The 19010-nt window shown below is 39.7% G+C and overlaps 1 protein-coding gene across 1 annotated transcript in view; it reads left to right on the forward strand.

The window, feature by feature from the left end:
* Positions 1–19010, forward strand: part of LOC146026016 (sodium- and chloride-dependent GABA transporter 3) — a 176249-nt gene that overhangs the window by 53402 nt on the left and 103837 nt on the right. The window contains exons 4-5 of the mRNA XM_083156324.1: positions 647–787; positions 5488–5578. Coding sequence (XP_083012450.1) covers positions 647–787; positions 5488–5578 — 232 coding nt within the window. The remainder of the gene's footprint in view (positions 1–646; positions 788–5487; positions 5579–19010) is intronic.

A 19010-nucleotide genomic window follows, 5' to 3' on the forward strand; every position in this document is an offset into this window, starting at 1 on the left:
GGCGGCTGTCAATTTTGAATCTGTGTATACACGGCATTAGAATAGAGTTTGAGAGACTTCAAGGGAAGGTGGCACTGAAAAAAATGACTTGGAGGTCCACATCCCATCCATCCCGTGGGCAATTAGTATTTTTCTATTTCACACCAAAAATCCCTAATTTTATCTCTGTAACTGATCATATTATGCACAGTATTATACAACAGTATCACCATATTCATATATAAACAATTTAAATACTGTTTCCTTCAGTAATTTGCAACTATTACAAATACATTAATATATCATTAATAGGGTTTAACAGCCAATGTATGTGTATAAAGTGTACAGTATCTTAGGAGAACATAAATTAGTATAAACAGAAAATTGTAAAAGGTTGTCCCAACTTCTGGGCGCACGTTTCAACAGCTTTGTTGAGGGAGAAACAAAGACCTTGGAACGGAGAACTGTCCACCAGTATTAAGTATGGGCAAGGGGGTCTTCAGAGAGCACCAATGGAGCATGTAGGGGGAGGGGTAGAGACCAGGGGACAGCGAGGGGGGGGGGGGGGTGATAGCCCCATCATATGACATGCATTACTTAAACCTTGTTCTTAAATTAATTATTGAATTATTTTCCGTAAATATTTAATATCTCATTTTTCTTTTAGGTATTGGCTATGCCACCCAGGTGATTGAGGCACATTTAAATGTCTACTACATCATTATATTAGCTTGGGCAATTTTCTATTTATTCAATTGCTTCTCTGCAGAGCTGCCCTGGGCCACATGTGGACATAAATGGAACACAGGTAAAATGATTCATTGCCATATTAAGAACATGATTAAGCTTGATTAGATAAATTATTTAAATACCGTAATTTAAGTATTTATCATTTTAAGATATGTTCATCTAGACTAATATGGTACATTGAAAGTAACAGGGAAAACACAGGGGTAAATTTACTAAGATGGGTGTTCTATTGTAGGTGGGTTGTGGCCCATAGCAACCAATAAGATTCTATCTATCTTCTAGAAGGTACTAAATAAATAAGACGTATAATGTGATTGGTTTCTATGGGCATCATCTCATTTACAATAGTAAATTTACCCCTCAGAGTCTGTTAGATGCACAGAGGCAATCAGAGTTTCTTTATCCAGTATACTGTACGTTATGGTCATACTTTCTGTTTTAAGCCTGGCAGTAACAATGCAAGACCACAGAACTGCCCTGTCTTGTCAGAGTGTGACTGGCATGTATCTGAATCCCCTGCTATTTAAAATCATACAAATGTTGCAGGGAAGCCTGCGGCTGGCCGATCTTTTGCACCTAGCATGGAACTTGTAAAAGTGCCAATACTTAAGATGTCAGTGGTGGTTACACCGGTTGGTTTCAATTATTCGGCTGTGACTGGGGCATCTGACCTTTTTAAATTATATTCAGATTAGTGGGCCTATTTATTAATAGGAAATAAAGTAAAGTAGGGTACACACCAAAACGATTTGGCCCAAAACAACTCGATTTAGAGACAATCTCGACCGATTGTATGTAAATTGGGCATGTTTTGAGACATTTCATATCTGATTCCGATTCTAATGCGCAGCCCCATGTGTCATTTAGTCGTTTTTCAGATCGTTTTTCAGTTCCTACCTGCAGTAGGTAGGATCTGAAAACGACCATTTAACTGGGTACAGGTCACGATCGGATCAGAGTCAGATCATATGCAGATCGTGAGCGGGTCGCGAGCTCTCCAGATCGTGAGCGGGTCGTACGATCATCTTATGACCCGCTCACGATCTGCATCGTTCTGGTGTGTAGCCAGCATTACAGTATCTCTGATGAAAAATGGTGTTCTCCCTAGAGAAACCCAGCAAAAAAAAAGAAAAACTTTGGGAAGCCTATGTAAGATCATGTACTGTCTTCTAAGCTTGGTGATAAGATAACTGGGGCAGCCTGAAAAAAAGTTTATTTAAGAAAATAATTATTTGTACCAGAAATAAAAGATTGAAAAATAGAAATTTTTATTTGCCACTATTTATGCGATCAATTGCAGTAAACGCATCCAAATTGCATGGCTTTGACAGCAGGTCCGATTGGATGTGTGGTCCCATGCGCATCGCACCGGAGCCTGAGAGTTGAATCAGCTGCAGAAGCAATGGATTGCAGCTAAGCCAGGAAGGCTTGGCTGGGTTCAAAGGCAATATATTGTATGCAAAGGTTTCTGGTAGCTTAAGAGGGAATCACGGGAGACTTCTCCGAGGGTAGTCACTCTAGTGTATGGCCAGCTTTAGTTACTTATTGTTATAAAATCAGCTGTATCACCACAGATCATATATATATATATATATATATATATATATATATATATATGTCTAGTGTATGTGTGTCTCCGAAACACTGCTATCTATTGGCAGTGAGTGAAATTACATCTCTTTCTTTCTCACACATGCACAAACACAGAGGCAATAAAAAGGTAGCAGACTAACATTCGAAGCATTTGCTTTGAGCGGGCTTACTAGTTGATAAATATGTACCTCCGGTCTAAAAAGTTACATTGCACGTTATTAAAAATGAAGAGACTTGTGTTACTTTATGTTTTTATTTGACAATTTACACTTACATGTGATAGCACATAGGGTGAGATGAAGATGTCTACATTGTTCTGCGTTATCCCTCTGCCTTCTGGCTTTTCAGTTTAATAAAATCATATAAAAATAAAAATGTCAAAAATAACCTTCACAAACATTTATATTTGTTATAGTTCAAGGAGTACAAAATGTAGTAGAAATGTCACATTTACAGCCCGGATATGATAAAATGACCTAGTTAGTCTACACAACATACTTAAAAAAAGAAAAAAAAAAAGAAAAAGCCAAACATGATTTTATTTTAACATTATTAAAAATGAAAAGCTCCAGTTTCTTCCAGTGCAGCGATCATCTTCTTTGTGGTCCAATGCATGTAGAGTTCCATTTCCACATTATAAAATGCATTATAGCGAGTTGAAAGTTTTTGAGATTCCACTATAAATGTTATATTCAGTTATTGTGTAACCAGCCATACCTACAATCTCAATTCTAAACATAAAAATGTAATAATATTTTTCTATGTAATGGAATGTTACACATAAATGTACTGTACATTGTAGCAAATGTAATTGGTTTTATTCTAAAGCTGGGTATACGCTAGAGCAACGGGGAGTCATTCCAACATCCCTGGCAGCCCAGATCACCGTACACACTGGAGTAATGTTAATAAAGGATGAAACTAAGGCCCTTATTCAGATCTGATCGCAGTACAAATTTGTTCTCAAAATGGGCAAAACAATGTGCACTGCAGCTGGGGCAGATGTAACATGTGCAGAGAGAGTTAAATTTGGGTGGGGTGGGTTGAAACTTAACTCTTGTTTAAAAATAATGCAGCCAGTATTTACCCTGCACAGAAACAAAATAACAAACAAATCTAACTCTCTCTATACATGTGCACATGGTTTTGCCCATTTTGAGACCAAATTTGTACTGCTATAAGATCTGAATAAGATCCTATCACTGTTCCAACCTTCATTAACATGCATGGTGTTGCTAACAATTCTGCTAGGTGGGATTTGCATCACATGAAACCTAGCATTGTCACAAGGATCTGTGGGAACGCGATATGCGAGATATACCTGTCCGACCTGTTTGACCAGACAGCATATCGCCATGGGCGTAAAATTGGCACTGAAACCTAAGTGGTGGCTTGGGGGAGCCGACGCTGTGGGGTCGCATGGTCTGTGCAGTTTTAAATGGGTCTGGTCATTGTATGGAATCTGATGAAAATGTCCCTCAAAAAATGGCCGCCACAGATGATAGTGATCCTACTGGACAGATGGATAGATGCTAGAGGTGATACTGGCTAGCTACCTCAAAGTTACAGTTTTGCTAAATTTTGCAAAACTGCAACCAGCTTTGAATCATGCCCCAGCATATTTACTATTTTTGCATGCAAGGTAAAAGCTACTTCTGCATATAGCCAACCGATACTGAGGAGCTGTATTGTTATACAACAATTTGTTTGGACATGTTCCTCTCATCTATAAATATCTCTGCACATTTTAAATCAGCCCCACCTGCATGGCAGCATGGTGTTACTAAGGTGCAGAATTTCTTGCTCTTTTTTTTCTTACTCCCAGCTCAGATTTCCACCCTAAGTGTACCATTTCATTGGCATACATTGGCAATTATGTAACACCAGTGGGTAACGACCCTAATGACGTGTCTTCCATCTGATCTTCACCACCTTGGTGGGAATTCAAGTGTCTTTTGTGCTGGAGGCCAATAGTTGGCGTCCAACGTAGAAAGTCAAGCATTGCTCTGTTCAGGCGCGCACAACTGACTTACTTTTACTGTATGTTGTTCTGCCATTTTGATGGGGTGGTAACTGGTATACAGCATATTAACTCACTAAAATGTTACTGCTGGCAGCCATCACAAGTGTTATATGTATAAATGCAATATTTAAATCATAATGTTTTTATGTTATATCAGATGATTAAGAAACTTTGCCAATGATATGGGGAATTAATATTTCCTCAGAATCTTAAAATTACTTAAATAAAAGAAAGCAGCGCTTGAACAATATAACAATATTTAATAATATCAATTGACAATGTTAAAAACAGTAGTAATGACAATAAAAGACCATATGGTGTTTAGTGATAATTGAATGGACCCAATTATATAGTCACCAATTTCAAGGATGTTGTAACCTGCTCTGATCCTGGAGAGAGTTGTAAGGAAGTCCTTATTAGCCAATGGGTGGTATCCTGAAGTTGGTAAGGAGGACTTCAACCGATGGCACAGATGGAATTAGCCTATCAGGAGTCCCACTGCTTGAAGTGGTCAGGTATCCAGCGATTGTATGGCATGAGACTTCCAAAGATGTAAACGTCCGGTCAGAAGAAATTAGCAGGAAGTGCAGTCCTTTGGTGTGTATGGTCATAATCCTTGATGCAATTGGGATTCAAACAAGAATGCACCAACGCCCACTATGAGAGGGCGATTACCCGGAAGTAATTTACCCTTATTGTTTACAAATCCATTTTTTTTCATATATAATGAGGTTGAATTATGTTGCCCCAAAAGCAGCTGCTTTTTTTGATAAAACAACTCCTGGTAAGCGCTCTATACTAGCCTCGGCTAGTTTTTCCTCTCTTTCCCCAAAAGCAGCTGCTTTTTTTGATAAAACAACTCCTGGTAAGCGCTCTATACTAGCCTCGGCTAGTTTTTCTGAATCTTAAAATTACCCCTAGTTATCTTCTACAGTACATAATCCTGTAGTACTCAGGGGTTATTCAGGAGTTAAATGTACTGCGCACGTTCCTTCTTATAGAATCACTGCCCATCTCAACCCTCCCTGTTTTCTGTACCCCTGGATCATTCAAAAATTTTAAAACCAGATGAAAATACTCTTAAATAAAAAACATTCAAATTCCTGATATTGATAATAATGAAATTATATCTCTGTTTGCAGATAAGTGCGTGGAATTCCAAAAACTTAACATGAGTAATGGAAGTCAGTTATCATATGCAAATGCCACATCCCCAGTGATGGAGTTTTGGGAGTAAGTACAATGAAAAACTTATTTACTGTAAACAGTTATGCCCAACAGTAGCACAGGTACAGTAGTTTAATATCAATGTGATCAAGATCTTTAAGTTGCCTTATATGCTTTGGTTCCAGCGAGCACTGTTCTACTGAGGTCAAGTACTACCCAGTCTGGCTTTAGTTACATGATAATATTATGTTATTGCTGATTTTTTATATTTTCAGACTAATTATTGAAACAAGATAAAGGTTGGGAGAAAGTGTATTTTAAGGGTGTTACCAGTTTTTCCACTAAGAAAACAGAACTTAAGGCCCCCATACACTGGGTTGATTTTGGCCGATTTTGGCCGATTCCGACAAATTGGGCTGTCAAATCAGCCCAAATTGGTTCAATGTTTCCTCAGGTCTGATGCGTGGTCCCATGCACATCGGACCTAAATTGACAGTTGGACCTGCTGACCTTCCAACCACAGGACTTCGGACCTCCCTCCCGAGGGTTAGCCGGGCAGGGAGTAGGGTCACATGCGATCCATCACAACAAATTGTTATGCGTCCCTGCCATCCACGAAGGTCCCGGGTGGCTCGCAGGGTATCGGCTGGCAATATACTGCTGTGAGACATCGAAGCAGTGTATGGCTACCTTTACATTTTCAGCTGGAGGTTTCTTAATCTCATATTATGCTTATCTTATCTTATATCAGTTATGAGTCTTCTTGTTTTACTTCCAATTATGTGCATGATTATATGACGGCAAAAATGAGGTTATACCTAAAAGTAATATAGGAACAGCCAAAAAGACAAAAATTTAGGATAGAGTTGAAACTGAAGTAGCCGAAGGTACTGTAGAACTGGCTAATTGAACAAGCCTGATATCAGACACACGTGATTCATCCCACTCTGGCCTTGATTTAGATTTATATACAAACCCCATGGCTTATATACAAATCCAATGCAGGGGGAGGTGCATATGGACCCATTCTGCACATGTGCAGAACAGATCTTGTGTGAACATTGCCAAAACACCCTTAGCAGGACATGTTGCTGCATTTGAGGTGGACGGGGTGACAGGACTGTTCAGCAAAATGGGGGAATGTTTTCCCCCATTCTGTAGGCATGCCAAGGTCTGCAATGCATCGAACGTACACTTCCTTTACTTGGCTGAGGGGTTCCAATGCCAACCTAATTGGAATCAGGCCCCATGTCCAAACTTGTACGGTCACTGTTGAAGAAATTTGAAACGTTTACTTAAATATGTTCCATTACCCTAGAATTATGCTTTTCTCATCTGTTTGAAAAGTGTAACATTCTTATTATTTTATTCTGCACCTTGGTGAATATAATTAAGATGCGCTACATCAGAAATAATAAAAATGTGTTATTAATATTATGCAGTGTGGTGAGTTTATAGATAATAACCATGTGTTACTAAGTCATGCAGGAACTTTTATAAAAACTTGTGGAAAAAGCTTCTCACAACACTGGTGCTAGCTGGAGCATCATACATACACAACAGGGTATACAAAAATATTTTATATACTGTATCTTCTTATATTACATGTGCCTTTGGGCAAAAAATGTAATTGTTGATTAGATGATTAGATTGAATGATTGATTGATTGATTGATTAGATGAAAAAATGGAGTTGTCAGCAACATTTATGACAGATAAACAGTGTCTATTTATAAAAGTCTAGGGTGCAAATTTACTAAAGCTTCTAAAAATGTAAAGAGGTGATACCCATAGCAACCAATCAGATTCTATCACCTTTTTTTTATTTTTTATTAAGCTTTGGTAAATTTACCACTAGTAGTGCAAATAAGTCACTTGCCTCAAGCAGGTGAAATAAAATCCCAGATAAGTGTCGGCTCCTGGGGGCTGCAGTGCTAAAAACATATAGGTTTCACTGTTTTTGTTACAGGATATCTAATTGATATATAAAAATATATCAATGACCTATCGGGAAAAAAAATCATAATAAACTCCCGTTTTCCACTTCCGATATAACTAATTGGATACACTATAGAACAAAAAAATGTTGGTCACACTAAATGATGCCACATAACAAAGTGAGAAGAAAAATCTGAGAATTTTTCTTGCATGAAGATTCTGTATATACTGTAAGGAGTATTTCTGCCTTCATAAGATCAATCTAGAAAATAACTCAAAAAAGAGAACCATATTGCAGATGGTAAATACCCCCCACAGTATGTTACACTAAAGATATAAACATTTATCAAATATCATTTATTTTGGATTAATAGATATCTTTTTTTTGTACCACTTATACTGTACTAGTAGGAAAAATAGTACTTGTTTAGTTTCACGGCGGCCGATATATCGGATGCGATATTGGACAATATATTGGCCGGTCCGATACATTTTTATACCTGTTCATATCCCCACTATCCACTACGCACGGAGTTGATTTTATATAGTGTTGCGAGCACAGCCAGCCACTGAGCCCGAAGCGTGGCGAGCGGACACGGATTACTGCGCTCGCCACACTATATAAAGTAAAAAAACAAGTACCGTAAAAACTTTTCCACCCACTCTTATTGAAAGAACAGTAGAAATATGAGATAGTCAAAGATGGGAGAATTTTTTACATTGAGCCCACAGGCTCTTTGAATTTTAGTTAATAGGCTTGGCATGCCAGACTTGGCCCAGATTTGAATGAAATATATAAATCCATGGTTCATATTATGACTCACATTTATTTTTTAATGATAATGTAATTCCCTAATGTAGTAATTTGTATTAACGCTTGTCTGAATTATTGATGTTACTGATAAACATAGTTTCCATAATTTAATGATCTACTTTCAACCATAATTTTATAATTTTTTTTTTGTTTTTGTTTTTTTACTAAATAACAGTTTCAACAGGATTCCACAAGATTATCGATGACTTAATGTTGTCAGTTTAGTAATAATGCAATATGCCTCTAAATTGTTTTAAATAATGCTTATTGATGACTTGCAAGGTTGTATGAAGCCCCACAAGATCTGTTTTCTGTGGGGTGGATGCCTTTTGGCTAAAAAAAAATTTTTTAAATCACAAATCACTTTGGTTTGTTCTGATCCAGCAGATATTTTTTTTTTGTTTTTAAATATTGGTTAAATATTTGTGTCAAATATGATTTTAGGCAGATTGCTCTATGATGTGCCCACTGTACATTCTCCCTTTATATAATACTTTCAACTATCACAGTTGTTTGGGATTTTCCTTAGGAAGTAGTACAATTATTATCTAAAGGTGTTTGCGGTCCATGTTTTGTCCACATTGTGTTTTGCCTTTGTTTTGGTAAAATAAGAGGGTTGTTTTTTTTGGGTTCTGTTAAAGAAATCGATTCTAAATCATTGATATAAAGCGATAAAAACAATAAAATGGTTTGGTAAATCATTTATAAAAAAATAAATAAATTGATAATCATTGATAAAAAAAATACAGTTAACGTTTTCCAGGTCTCCTCACAGAATCACAAGTGAAGTATTTAGCTCCACCTGTGGATCTTTTAAAATGTGTTAGTCAATAATACGTGCACCTGTGCACCTGTGGGGTGAGCTGGAAACCGTGAACTGTTGGTAGCTCTCGAGGACTGGAGTTGGCTACCCCTAACTTAGTATATGGGTGAAATTATGACTTTGACCCTTATTGGATTTATTAATATAGCAGAATAGTTTTTAGATCTGTAAAGACTTAATTATACAGAGCCATAATAGCTACTGAATGCCAGATGATTACATCCAAGGTGTGCTACTGATGCTTTGGGATTCATTGCAAGATCACTTATTTGTTTGTGCAACACTCCAGAACTGTATGTAAATGCCGCCGCCGCAGCATCCACATTCCCCCCACCCATGTGCATGGCTGCAAATGCGGAAAATGCTGCATTTTTTGCCCACAAATGCCTGCAGGATGTCAATTTGGTCCAAAAATATAGGTCTACCAACCTCGGGTGTGGTATAGGGGTCCGACAGTCGGGATCCCGACAGTCATTTTTCCGACATCGGGATCCTGACTGACCGCACCCAGACAGCATGGCGAGCGCAACAAAGCCCCTTCCTGCTGTCAGTGTTTTGACAGTCAGGATCCCGACAGGCATTCACCCGACGTCGGGACCCCGTCCGGCACCCCAACATCAACCAGGTGACCTCATCTAGTGGATCCCTAACACTAAAGTACAAGTCCAAGGCAAGAAACCCCCAATCCAGCACATGCCAACTACGCCAAGGCATCACATTAGTCATATGTTTAAATGTTAAAAGTGTTACATTAGGAATAGGTCACGGAGTGTTAACTATGCAACACTTGCAACACATAGTTGCTGCTGCTTCCTAATGTAACACACACATATGCAACACTATCAATCAGTTGGTGGGCCCATATTTTTGGCCAAAATTATACCAAGCACTTCAAATTTACTATAGGTCATATTGCAATATAGTTAATCATACAAGCAGTGTTTAGTCTTGAGAGTGCACTTGAATTTTCTCTTTTCTCGGCATGGGAATACAAGTCTCAGTATGGCAGCCCTCTAATTATGTTTAGAATTAGGGTGTGCAGCCCAACCTCCCCCCCCCTTTAAGAGTGGGGGGTTGCACATAACTTTTTCTTACTTCCCATCTTTTATCACCATAACAAAATAAGTGTGATAAAAAACATTCCAAGTATCATACTATTTTGTGCGCCAATCAAGGATTTAATCATTTCTCTTTCTGCTCCTTTAAAGAACAACTCCTGCAGGCAGAGTTTCCAGTTAGTAAGTTCATTTAAAGGGCCTTTTGTTTCCTTTTGTATTTAATGTCCTAAAGCACAGAAACAAATTAAAAAGATGTTCCGTGACACATTACCATTCAAATGAGATGTTCTGAATAGGGAATGAAACAGTATTATTATTTTTGTCTTGGTATTGTCTTTTAGGGCCTTATTCTAATTCACTCTCTGACAAAATCCTTCTTAGATGGACAAAACCATGTGCACTGCAGGGGGGCAGATGTAAAATGTGCATCCTGGGCAAATGTAATAGGGTGTGAGAATCAGAAAGTGAGAGATTATCCATTTTTTTAAAGTGGCAATCAATTACATGGCAAAATCAACCTGATTTTCCAGTGTATATGATTGCCGCTTTAAAAGGAATGGGAAAACTCTCCCAAAATCTCTCACTTTCTGATTCTCTCACCCTATTATATTTGGCCCCCTGTGTCAACTATTTCTATGTCAACCTCCAGTTGATTAATAATGGGAGTCACTTAAGGGCAGAGAGATGCCCTACATTACCCAAAACAAAAGCTTGTCTCCACCATTTTGGGGGAGTACTGAGGCTAGGCTCTCTGTCTTTTGATGCCTCCATCTCCATCCTAGGATGCAGCACTGGATCACGCATGTAGGAGGCGTCAACTTACACCGGTCCACCGCCGTACCATCACAGCAATACACACTCCGACCACACCTGAATCAGGCCCAGTGTGTCCCAAACAGTAAAGTGACTTAAGGTGGCCATACACTTTTCTCGGTTTGCCTTATTTCATCCTATTTTGATGCATTGGGTTGATAAATAATGGATGAAAAGTGGCAAATTGCATGTGTTTTACCTCCGATCCGATGCGATGTGTGGTCCCCATGCGTATCGCATAAGAGTCCCTAGATTGTAAGGGCTGCACTATAGATTTATCAGCTTAATAAGAATTACACAATAGTAGGAATCATGCTGGTAAGTGATCATCTGATAACCAAGATCTACAAATCAATTTATTCACACAATAACATGTTACAGCAGTATACAGAATATAGAGAAATATTAAGAAAAAGTGCACATTAAGTAGAATTAATCTCATAAATTCAAAAATAATTGTGATTCTTATAAATAATGCCTAGCTGATTTCACTTGCCAAAACATTATACATTCCCTTATAGTCACTGTATGAAGAAAATATCTTACCGGAATGGAAACATAGGGTGAAATGTAATAGGATTAGAGATTCAGAAAGTGAGAGATTTGGTAAGAAATTTTTCTTTAAAGCAGCAATCATTTACACTGCAAAATCCCACTGGTTTTGAAGTGTAAATGATTGCCGCTTTAAAAAATATTTCTTACCAAATCTCTCACTTTTGAGTATTAGTTTAATACTCAAAATGTTCCACTTCAATGTGAGATTCAGAGATGTATGGAAACCCGGCAATTTACATATTTGTGGGGCACCTGCACTTGAAAAGAACCTCATTTGTGCATGTGCCGAACAGATTTAGCATGATCGCATGCATGTGTGCTGGTCCCAGGAGCATTATCAGCCTGGTCATCCTGTATAACTAGATGGCCAAAATTCAGGCAAATGATTGGATGCTCATGCTGCATCTTCAGACTTAGTAGTGGGACACACAAAGATGCAGGATGCATCTATTTACTCAAGACACCTCTTCTGCTCTGCTCCAGAGGAGGGGCTGCAGCACATTTCAGCATTTAAAGGGGAACCACACAAACTGCCAGTATGTCAATTTTGAATGACAGTTATTGGCAGTTGGTGTGGTTCCCTTATTTGAATTTGAACTGTTCCAGCCCCCCCCCCCCCCCCAAGTTTCCTAAGAATGTGAAATGACTAAGGGCCTGATTAAGTTCAATCGATCCCTAGCTAATTTGCTCCGATGACCGATTGTGTGTCTCTGCGCATGCGCATATTTGTGAATGTACAGGGCTGCTGTACCAACACCTTCAGTGACTATCACAGTTGTCGAGGCGTTCGTTCGGGAAAGGGAACGTCACAGGACATCAGCGCTCCCCCCCCCTGGGCGGACACCAAAGAAAATAATAGTTAGTTTAGACTGCCTTTTATGTCAAAGGGGAGAGAAATAATTTCATGGTCCGCGATCATCGAATGATTTCTCTCCCCTATGGCCGCTTGCAAGGGGTAGTGTTCATGTACATCCCCTCGCATATTAACGAGGGGATTCAGTGTTTGGCCAGAACTTTCTGGGTTATGCTCCAGTGCTCAGTCTGGCAAACCAGGAAAATTCTCGAGTGTGCCACTATCTGCGCTCCATCCTGCCGGGCAGTACCGCTGAGGGCTGAGATCAGCACTGCACTCAGCTTCAGCAGCTGCCCAGCACCTTCTGTCCGGCCCTGCCTCCTTCCCCCGGCTGTGTGCGGCGAGACCTTGCTATGGTCACGCTGCACACAGCCGGGTTGCCAGGGTCAGAGCCAGGCAGTTGCTGACGGAGTGCTCAGCGGCGCTGCCTGGCCGGGGAAAAGCAGTGGGGGGTTTTAGGTGTCCCAAAAAAAAAAAACATGCCCAGTGGGTAGCGCACCTTCAAAAAAAAACATTTTATCCCCTAAATATATATATTTTCCTGAAATATTTTATTTTCTACAATAATTAATATGTGCCTTCTAAATGATGGTGTGTATTCTTCTTTGGTGTTGAGTATTTTTGCTGTATAGATGTTAAGGGAATATATTTTCTAAAGTAATCTAAACATGGCAATGAACTGTTCATTTGCCCAGTCTCGACTTCCCTCAGTATTCTTTGAATTTGTTTCATGAGGGTAAACATTGCATGCAAATAATGTGTGAAAGAAGAAATTGATAGAATCCCCAGGACATGTTCTGCATCATTCTGCATTGCAATGTTTCTCAGGTTGTACAGGAGAGAACATGGTCTTGAGGAACATGTTTTTTTAGCAACAAATGAAAAACCCAGTTAGAAAAGCGTTTTTCCCAAGAGAAATCTAAGCTCTTCAAGCTACTGAGAACAACATTCTAGAGACATTTTGAGAACAGCACTCACTGAAATTGAAATAACAAGACCACACAGCTTTCAAAACCTATCTCATCTTGGCAATTTGCTCCACTACACTATTCAACTTAAAAGTGTATAGAAGATTTGTAATAAATAAAATAGAAGGTCTTCAGAACTCTATAAAAAGAATCAAGATACGTTTTTTTTTAATTAAGAAGATAGTACCTCGGAAATGACAAATTATCAGTACTAATTATAGAATGGCAGCTATGTCACCTTTAACATTTGAACAGTCCTTTATGTTAAAGCAGTGTTTACCAAACTTTTTTGAATCACCTAATACCCCTTTCACACCAGTCTAAATTCCTGGGTTGGGCCCGGGAACAACCCGCAACTAGCATTGGGGTTTAAGGATTTGCTGGGATTTCAACCCTGCTTTTGAGCAGGGTTATTCCCGGGTACAACCTGGGGTTCTGGCCGGTGTGAAAGGAGCAGGGGTACTACCCCCCCGTTTGCCGGTCCTCAGTGCATACGGTCAGGCTGGGGATCCACACAGGCGGCGTGCGCACATGACAGGGCAGGCGGCGGATGAAGATGACACAGCTCTACAATGCCCTCACTACAGCCGGTGAGCTGCATCATCTGCGCCCGTCACCCGTCATCTGACCTGTCACCTTTGCCCGCCACCTGTGTGGATCTCTGGCCTGCACCAAGGACCATCAACCCGGGGTGAGTACTCTCCGCCAACAACCCACCTCCTGCCTGCCTCCGCCATCATCCCGCCACCTGCCCGCCTCCTCTCCACCTCCTCCCCACACCAGAAAATACAGGGACTTTTCTGTTGTGAAAGGGGCTAACCCGGCATGATCCCTGGGCCTTATTCCCAGGTGGGTCCCTGTATTTTCTGGTGTGAAAGGTGTATTAGTGTTTCAGATTTTTTTCATGGCACCTTTAGGCCAATAGAAATTTTAGTACCATTTTTAAATGAAGTAGATTGTGTTTATATGTCATCCTTAGGGTCAGTTATGTGGTGATGGACAGGATTGTACTTCTGTTTGTAGACATATTATATGATTGGCAGCCACCAGCATTGGATTGAATTAATCCTGGACCACAAAACCCCCAGGGGGTCTAGGCACTTCGTTTGGGTACTACTGAATTAAAGTTTGGAGAGCACTTATGTGCTTTCTCCATGATAATACCTACAGTAAGTAAAACAGCTTTGCCTAACCAAGATGAGCAATGTTTGGTCTTCCACACGTGCACAGTGCCACCTTGTTACTGTTTATGAACCACAGTTGCACTCCGTAAAGTTCCACTTACTGTAGATTGGGTGACCTTCTAATATCCTGCAATTATTCGGCTGAAGTCATGTGCATACCACTTTCTTACTGCACCGCTTTTAGTGTCATTAGCCGGCGTGACAGGTAAGCCCACACCCTGGTGTCATCTTCAAAAGGGATGACAGCAAAGTGCTGGCTGTGCTGTAAGGACAGAAGCTGATTGCTGCATTCTGCGGCACTCTGATCCTGTCTCAGATAAATTGCGGGCCCCCCATCTCTGGGGACAGTCAGCACCTCCTGGGATGCTGGGAACACCCCCAGAGTGATGGAAACAGAATCCATGTGAGACAACCCCCTCTTACAATTAGGCCACACCTCTTTTTCAGACAGAGGGGGTAATATTAATTCAGAGCTTGCACTAGGTGTCACTGCACCTGGTGATGCCTCCAAACACCGCTACCCACATTCATGGCTGGCTGCTTTCTGTATGCTCCATTCAAGCTTTACTCCATTAAGACTACCTAAAGTGTGTAACTGTGAGTACGGCTGTACTCTAGTAAAGTATAAAGTATAAAGTAAAGGGATGTTTTATTTACACCTCTGGTGTTGCTATTGCAGTCTGCATCTCGTCACCAATCACACAAATAGCAATACTGTAGTTTATGGGCCCAGTCACACAAACACTGAGCATCTGGACAAGCCGGCTTACCATTCTGGGGGAAACATTAAGAGTGGATGCCAGGTGGATTGTCTTGATGAAAGATACCTTTATAGGCGTCGATCACCTGCATTTGCAGTGAGTACGGTACGCCACCATTTGGACCACCCTTACTGTATGGCTGGTGTCCTATGTTGATGAGCTTTAAAAGATACCTTTATATACTTCATTTCCATATTGCACGAGTGAGTTTGGTACGCATGTAAAAGTCATTGTTCCTGTCACAGTGGGTGTACCCCTAATATAAAGAAACCTTTATACACTTCAAGCACACCTTTTCAGTGTGAGTTTCGGAACGGAATTAGTTACTGGGACTCCGTAAACCCCACTAACCTTGTTACAATATTGTGTCACTTATACACGTTTTTTGTTTATTGTTTCACATATCGAGTTCACTGCATCTTTTGGATATACAAGTCAAGCGCCATCAATCCCCCATCTTTTCTGGATACGTCTTGCAAGTGAGGATTATTGAGTGGTCCTCTTTTCGGGATTGAGGCTGCAGGGACTTCATAGCGCCTTGGGACTTTTCTTATTTGTTTATTGTTAAATTAGGGACTGCATGACTGTCTCGACTGCACAGCATACACACAGGGGCTGCATAGATTATGGTTTCTATTAAGCCAAAAGGTTCTGAGAATTTCACCACATGGAAATTTGCAATGGAGATGCAATTGAAGCATGATTTGTGTAAAAATCCAAACCCAGATGAAACAGCATGTTTATTCTATTATACCAGGCATGTCCAAACGATAGCCCTCCAGCTCCCATCATGCCTTGTCACAGTCTTGCTATTAGGGAATGCTAAAACTATGGCAAGGCATGCTGGGATGTGTAGATTCACATGCTGGGGGTGAGGGTTTGAGAACCGCACAAGGTTATGCCCACCTCATGTGAAAATGGGTCAAGTGAGACCTATTTCACCCTATCGGTGGGTTTCGGCCTGAGTAGCCTGGTACCAACTGTGGTAGATGCTTGTGAACCCCAAAAGCGGGGAAGATGTCTATAAGTGTTGGTGGTGCTCCCCTGATTTTTGATTGCACAGTGTAAATTCTCTGACGGTGACTGCACAGCGGCAATTCTCTGACAGTGATAATTGGTGCAACCTATTGTCCATGTGGACCACACAGAGCTAATAGACACTATATCTTATCTGACAGTAGGTAATTGCTGTAAAGTATCATCCGTGCTGACTGCACAGCGTTAATTGAGACTACTTATTGTCCGGTTTTGACTGCACAGCATTAACTGGTACAACCACTGTTAACTGGGACAATAGCTCTGAACTGCTACCTCAGCAACTTTCTAAATACTTGAATGTTCTATGTATATTGGTGCAACACTGAATATTTCTGAACTATTAGCAGAACAAATCTCTAAGACACATCATTATAGAGCACCATTTATCTGTATTTATCTTATCTGACATTGGTATTTGTTGTAACCCATTACCCTGGCTGATTATACAGCGTTAATTGAGGCTACAAACTGTCCGTTTTTGACTGCACAGTATTTACCGGTGCAACCACTTGTCCAATAGCTCAGAACTGCTACCTGAGCAATTTTTCTAAATACTTGAATGTTTTATATGTACTGGTGTCACATTATTATAGAACACCATTTATCTGTGTTTAGCTATAAGAATTGTACTACTGGCTGCACTAGATATCAAATTGGTACAATCTCTCAGTGTATAGCGCAAATTGATTCAACCTATTGCATAGACCAATCAGTCAGAAAATCACTGTTAACCGGCCCATTGGTGCAACTTATTGCCAGCATTAACTATGAATCTTTTTCCCTGTACACAAACATTGCTTGAGTGTACCGCATAAGTATACCTGTCCAAGTGCCTTTTACATATAACAGTCTAATTAAGGGAATATTACCCTTGAATCATACCATTTCCCTTCAAACGATTCCTAGTCAAGGTAGCCACTGGCTCAACTAGGCACATCTTTATAATATTGTTCCCTAGTGTATGAACTCATATTGTCTATTAAATTGAATAGCATACAATTACTCTACTACACAGGAACTTTCTACCGCATTGCATAGCATATGAATTTGAAGCTCTCTGCAATCGCCAACTGTTTTTTGTCTATTTTGTTTGTATGTTGGGCACACACTAGTGTATAAGTCCTAGAAACCTTATTTTATTTGAATAAAATCTAATAAAAGCTAAGTTTTAAATAATTTTCATATTTCGAAGAGTGCCCCACAACAAGAGTCCACTTTCCCTCTCCTTCCATTTTTGCATGTGTAGACAGCTTGAGGGCCACAGTTTGGCCGTGTCTGTATTATATTGTACTTTACAACATTTTAGCAAAAGACATGTGGGAAGCCCTGCAGGCAGCACTCAAGAAGCAGTATGAGGATAAGGATCTGATGACAAAAATGATTCTGAAGTGACTACATTGATAAATGGATATGCTTTTCCTGGCAGTTAATGTACTGTATGAAGAAGTCCATGTTGATAACCAGGAGATTTATATGCCAATGCTACAGAACTTAATGCCTGCACTTGATTTCCTTGTAGTAGCATTAGAAGCTAGCATATCAAAGCTAGCTAAAGAAATCATAAGGAAAAAATTGGTACAGTTCCTAAAATGTGGCACAGTTGAGTTAACTGCGGAGCATGCTGCATTACACACTACAAGTACAAAACACAGAAAATGCAATTAGAAGTATTATGTACTGTACAGTATGTCATAAAATAGGACACAAACCATTTGAATTCAAACTGGGGAATCCGGATGCTGTACAAAGCAAAATGTGCAGCAGAAATGATTAGTGAAAAAAAAAAAATTGCTGGTATATTGATCCAGGTTAAACCATTTCAGTTTCAATAAACAGTGGTTCCCTATCATGGACACATGCTATCCTACAACAATCAAAGAAATAGGAAATTAACTGCTAATAGCTACAAATTTTGAGACAGTTAATAGCCATTCAAAAATTGGGACTAAAACAAAAATTAAAAATATCCGTTGTGTACCAAACACATGTGGAAAACCTGTATGTATCCATAAGTATCCTAGAGCAAAGAACCTATAGATTGTTGTTCACAAAAGAAAAGTTCATTGTGTGAACCAGAAGTGATACTATAATAGCAACAGGTACCTTCTGCTGTGTACATTATGTTCTTCATACAGAACAGTGCTAAGCTTCGGACTTCGGAAAACCCAATATATGCAATTGAAACCAAACACATATCCTGTCCTAAACATACATTATTTGGTGGAAGCAGTGTCCAAGATAAAGAAATGCACTCCCAGAGTTGCCTTGAAAGACATGAACCCAATAGAAGCATGGTCAGGAAGAAAGCCAAGTATCAACATTTTTGGGTGTAATGCTTACAGTATGTACTGTATGTATCCCAAAAGAAAGAAGACGTAAGGCCAGATGTATCAAGCTTAAAATAAGTGATAAAGTGGAGAGTGATAACATCCAGCCAATCAGCCCATACCTGTCATTTTCCAAACTCAGCCTGTAAAATGGCAGTTAGGAGCTGATTGGCTGGCTGTATATCACTCTCCATTTTATAACTTTTTGAAGTTTGATACATCTGGCCCATAAGCTGGATCCCAAATCTATTAAATGCATCCTACAGTACTTGGATATTGCTAATAGGGTAAAGGTTGACATCTCTGCAAACCAAATACCCAAAAGCTTGTAAAGTCTAGAGATGCTATATTACAAGAGACAGGGCCG

Source organism: Crinia signifera, chromosome 8 (genome assembly GCF_055691185.1).
Source record: "Crinia signifera chromosome 8, ASM5569118v1, whole genome shotgun sequence".
In the NCBI taxonomy this organism is placed as follows: Eukaryota; Metazoa; Chordata; class Amphibia; order Anura; family Myobatrachidae; genus Crinia; species Crinia signifera.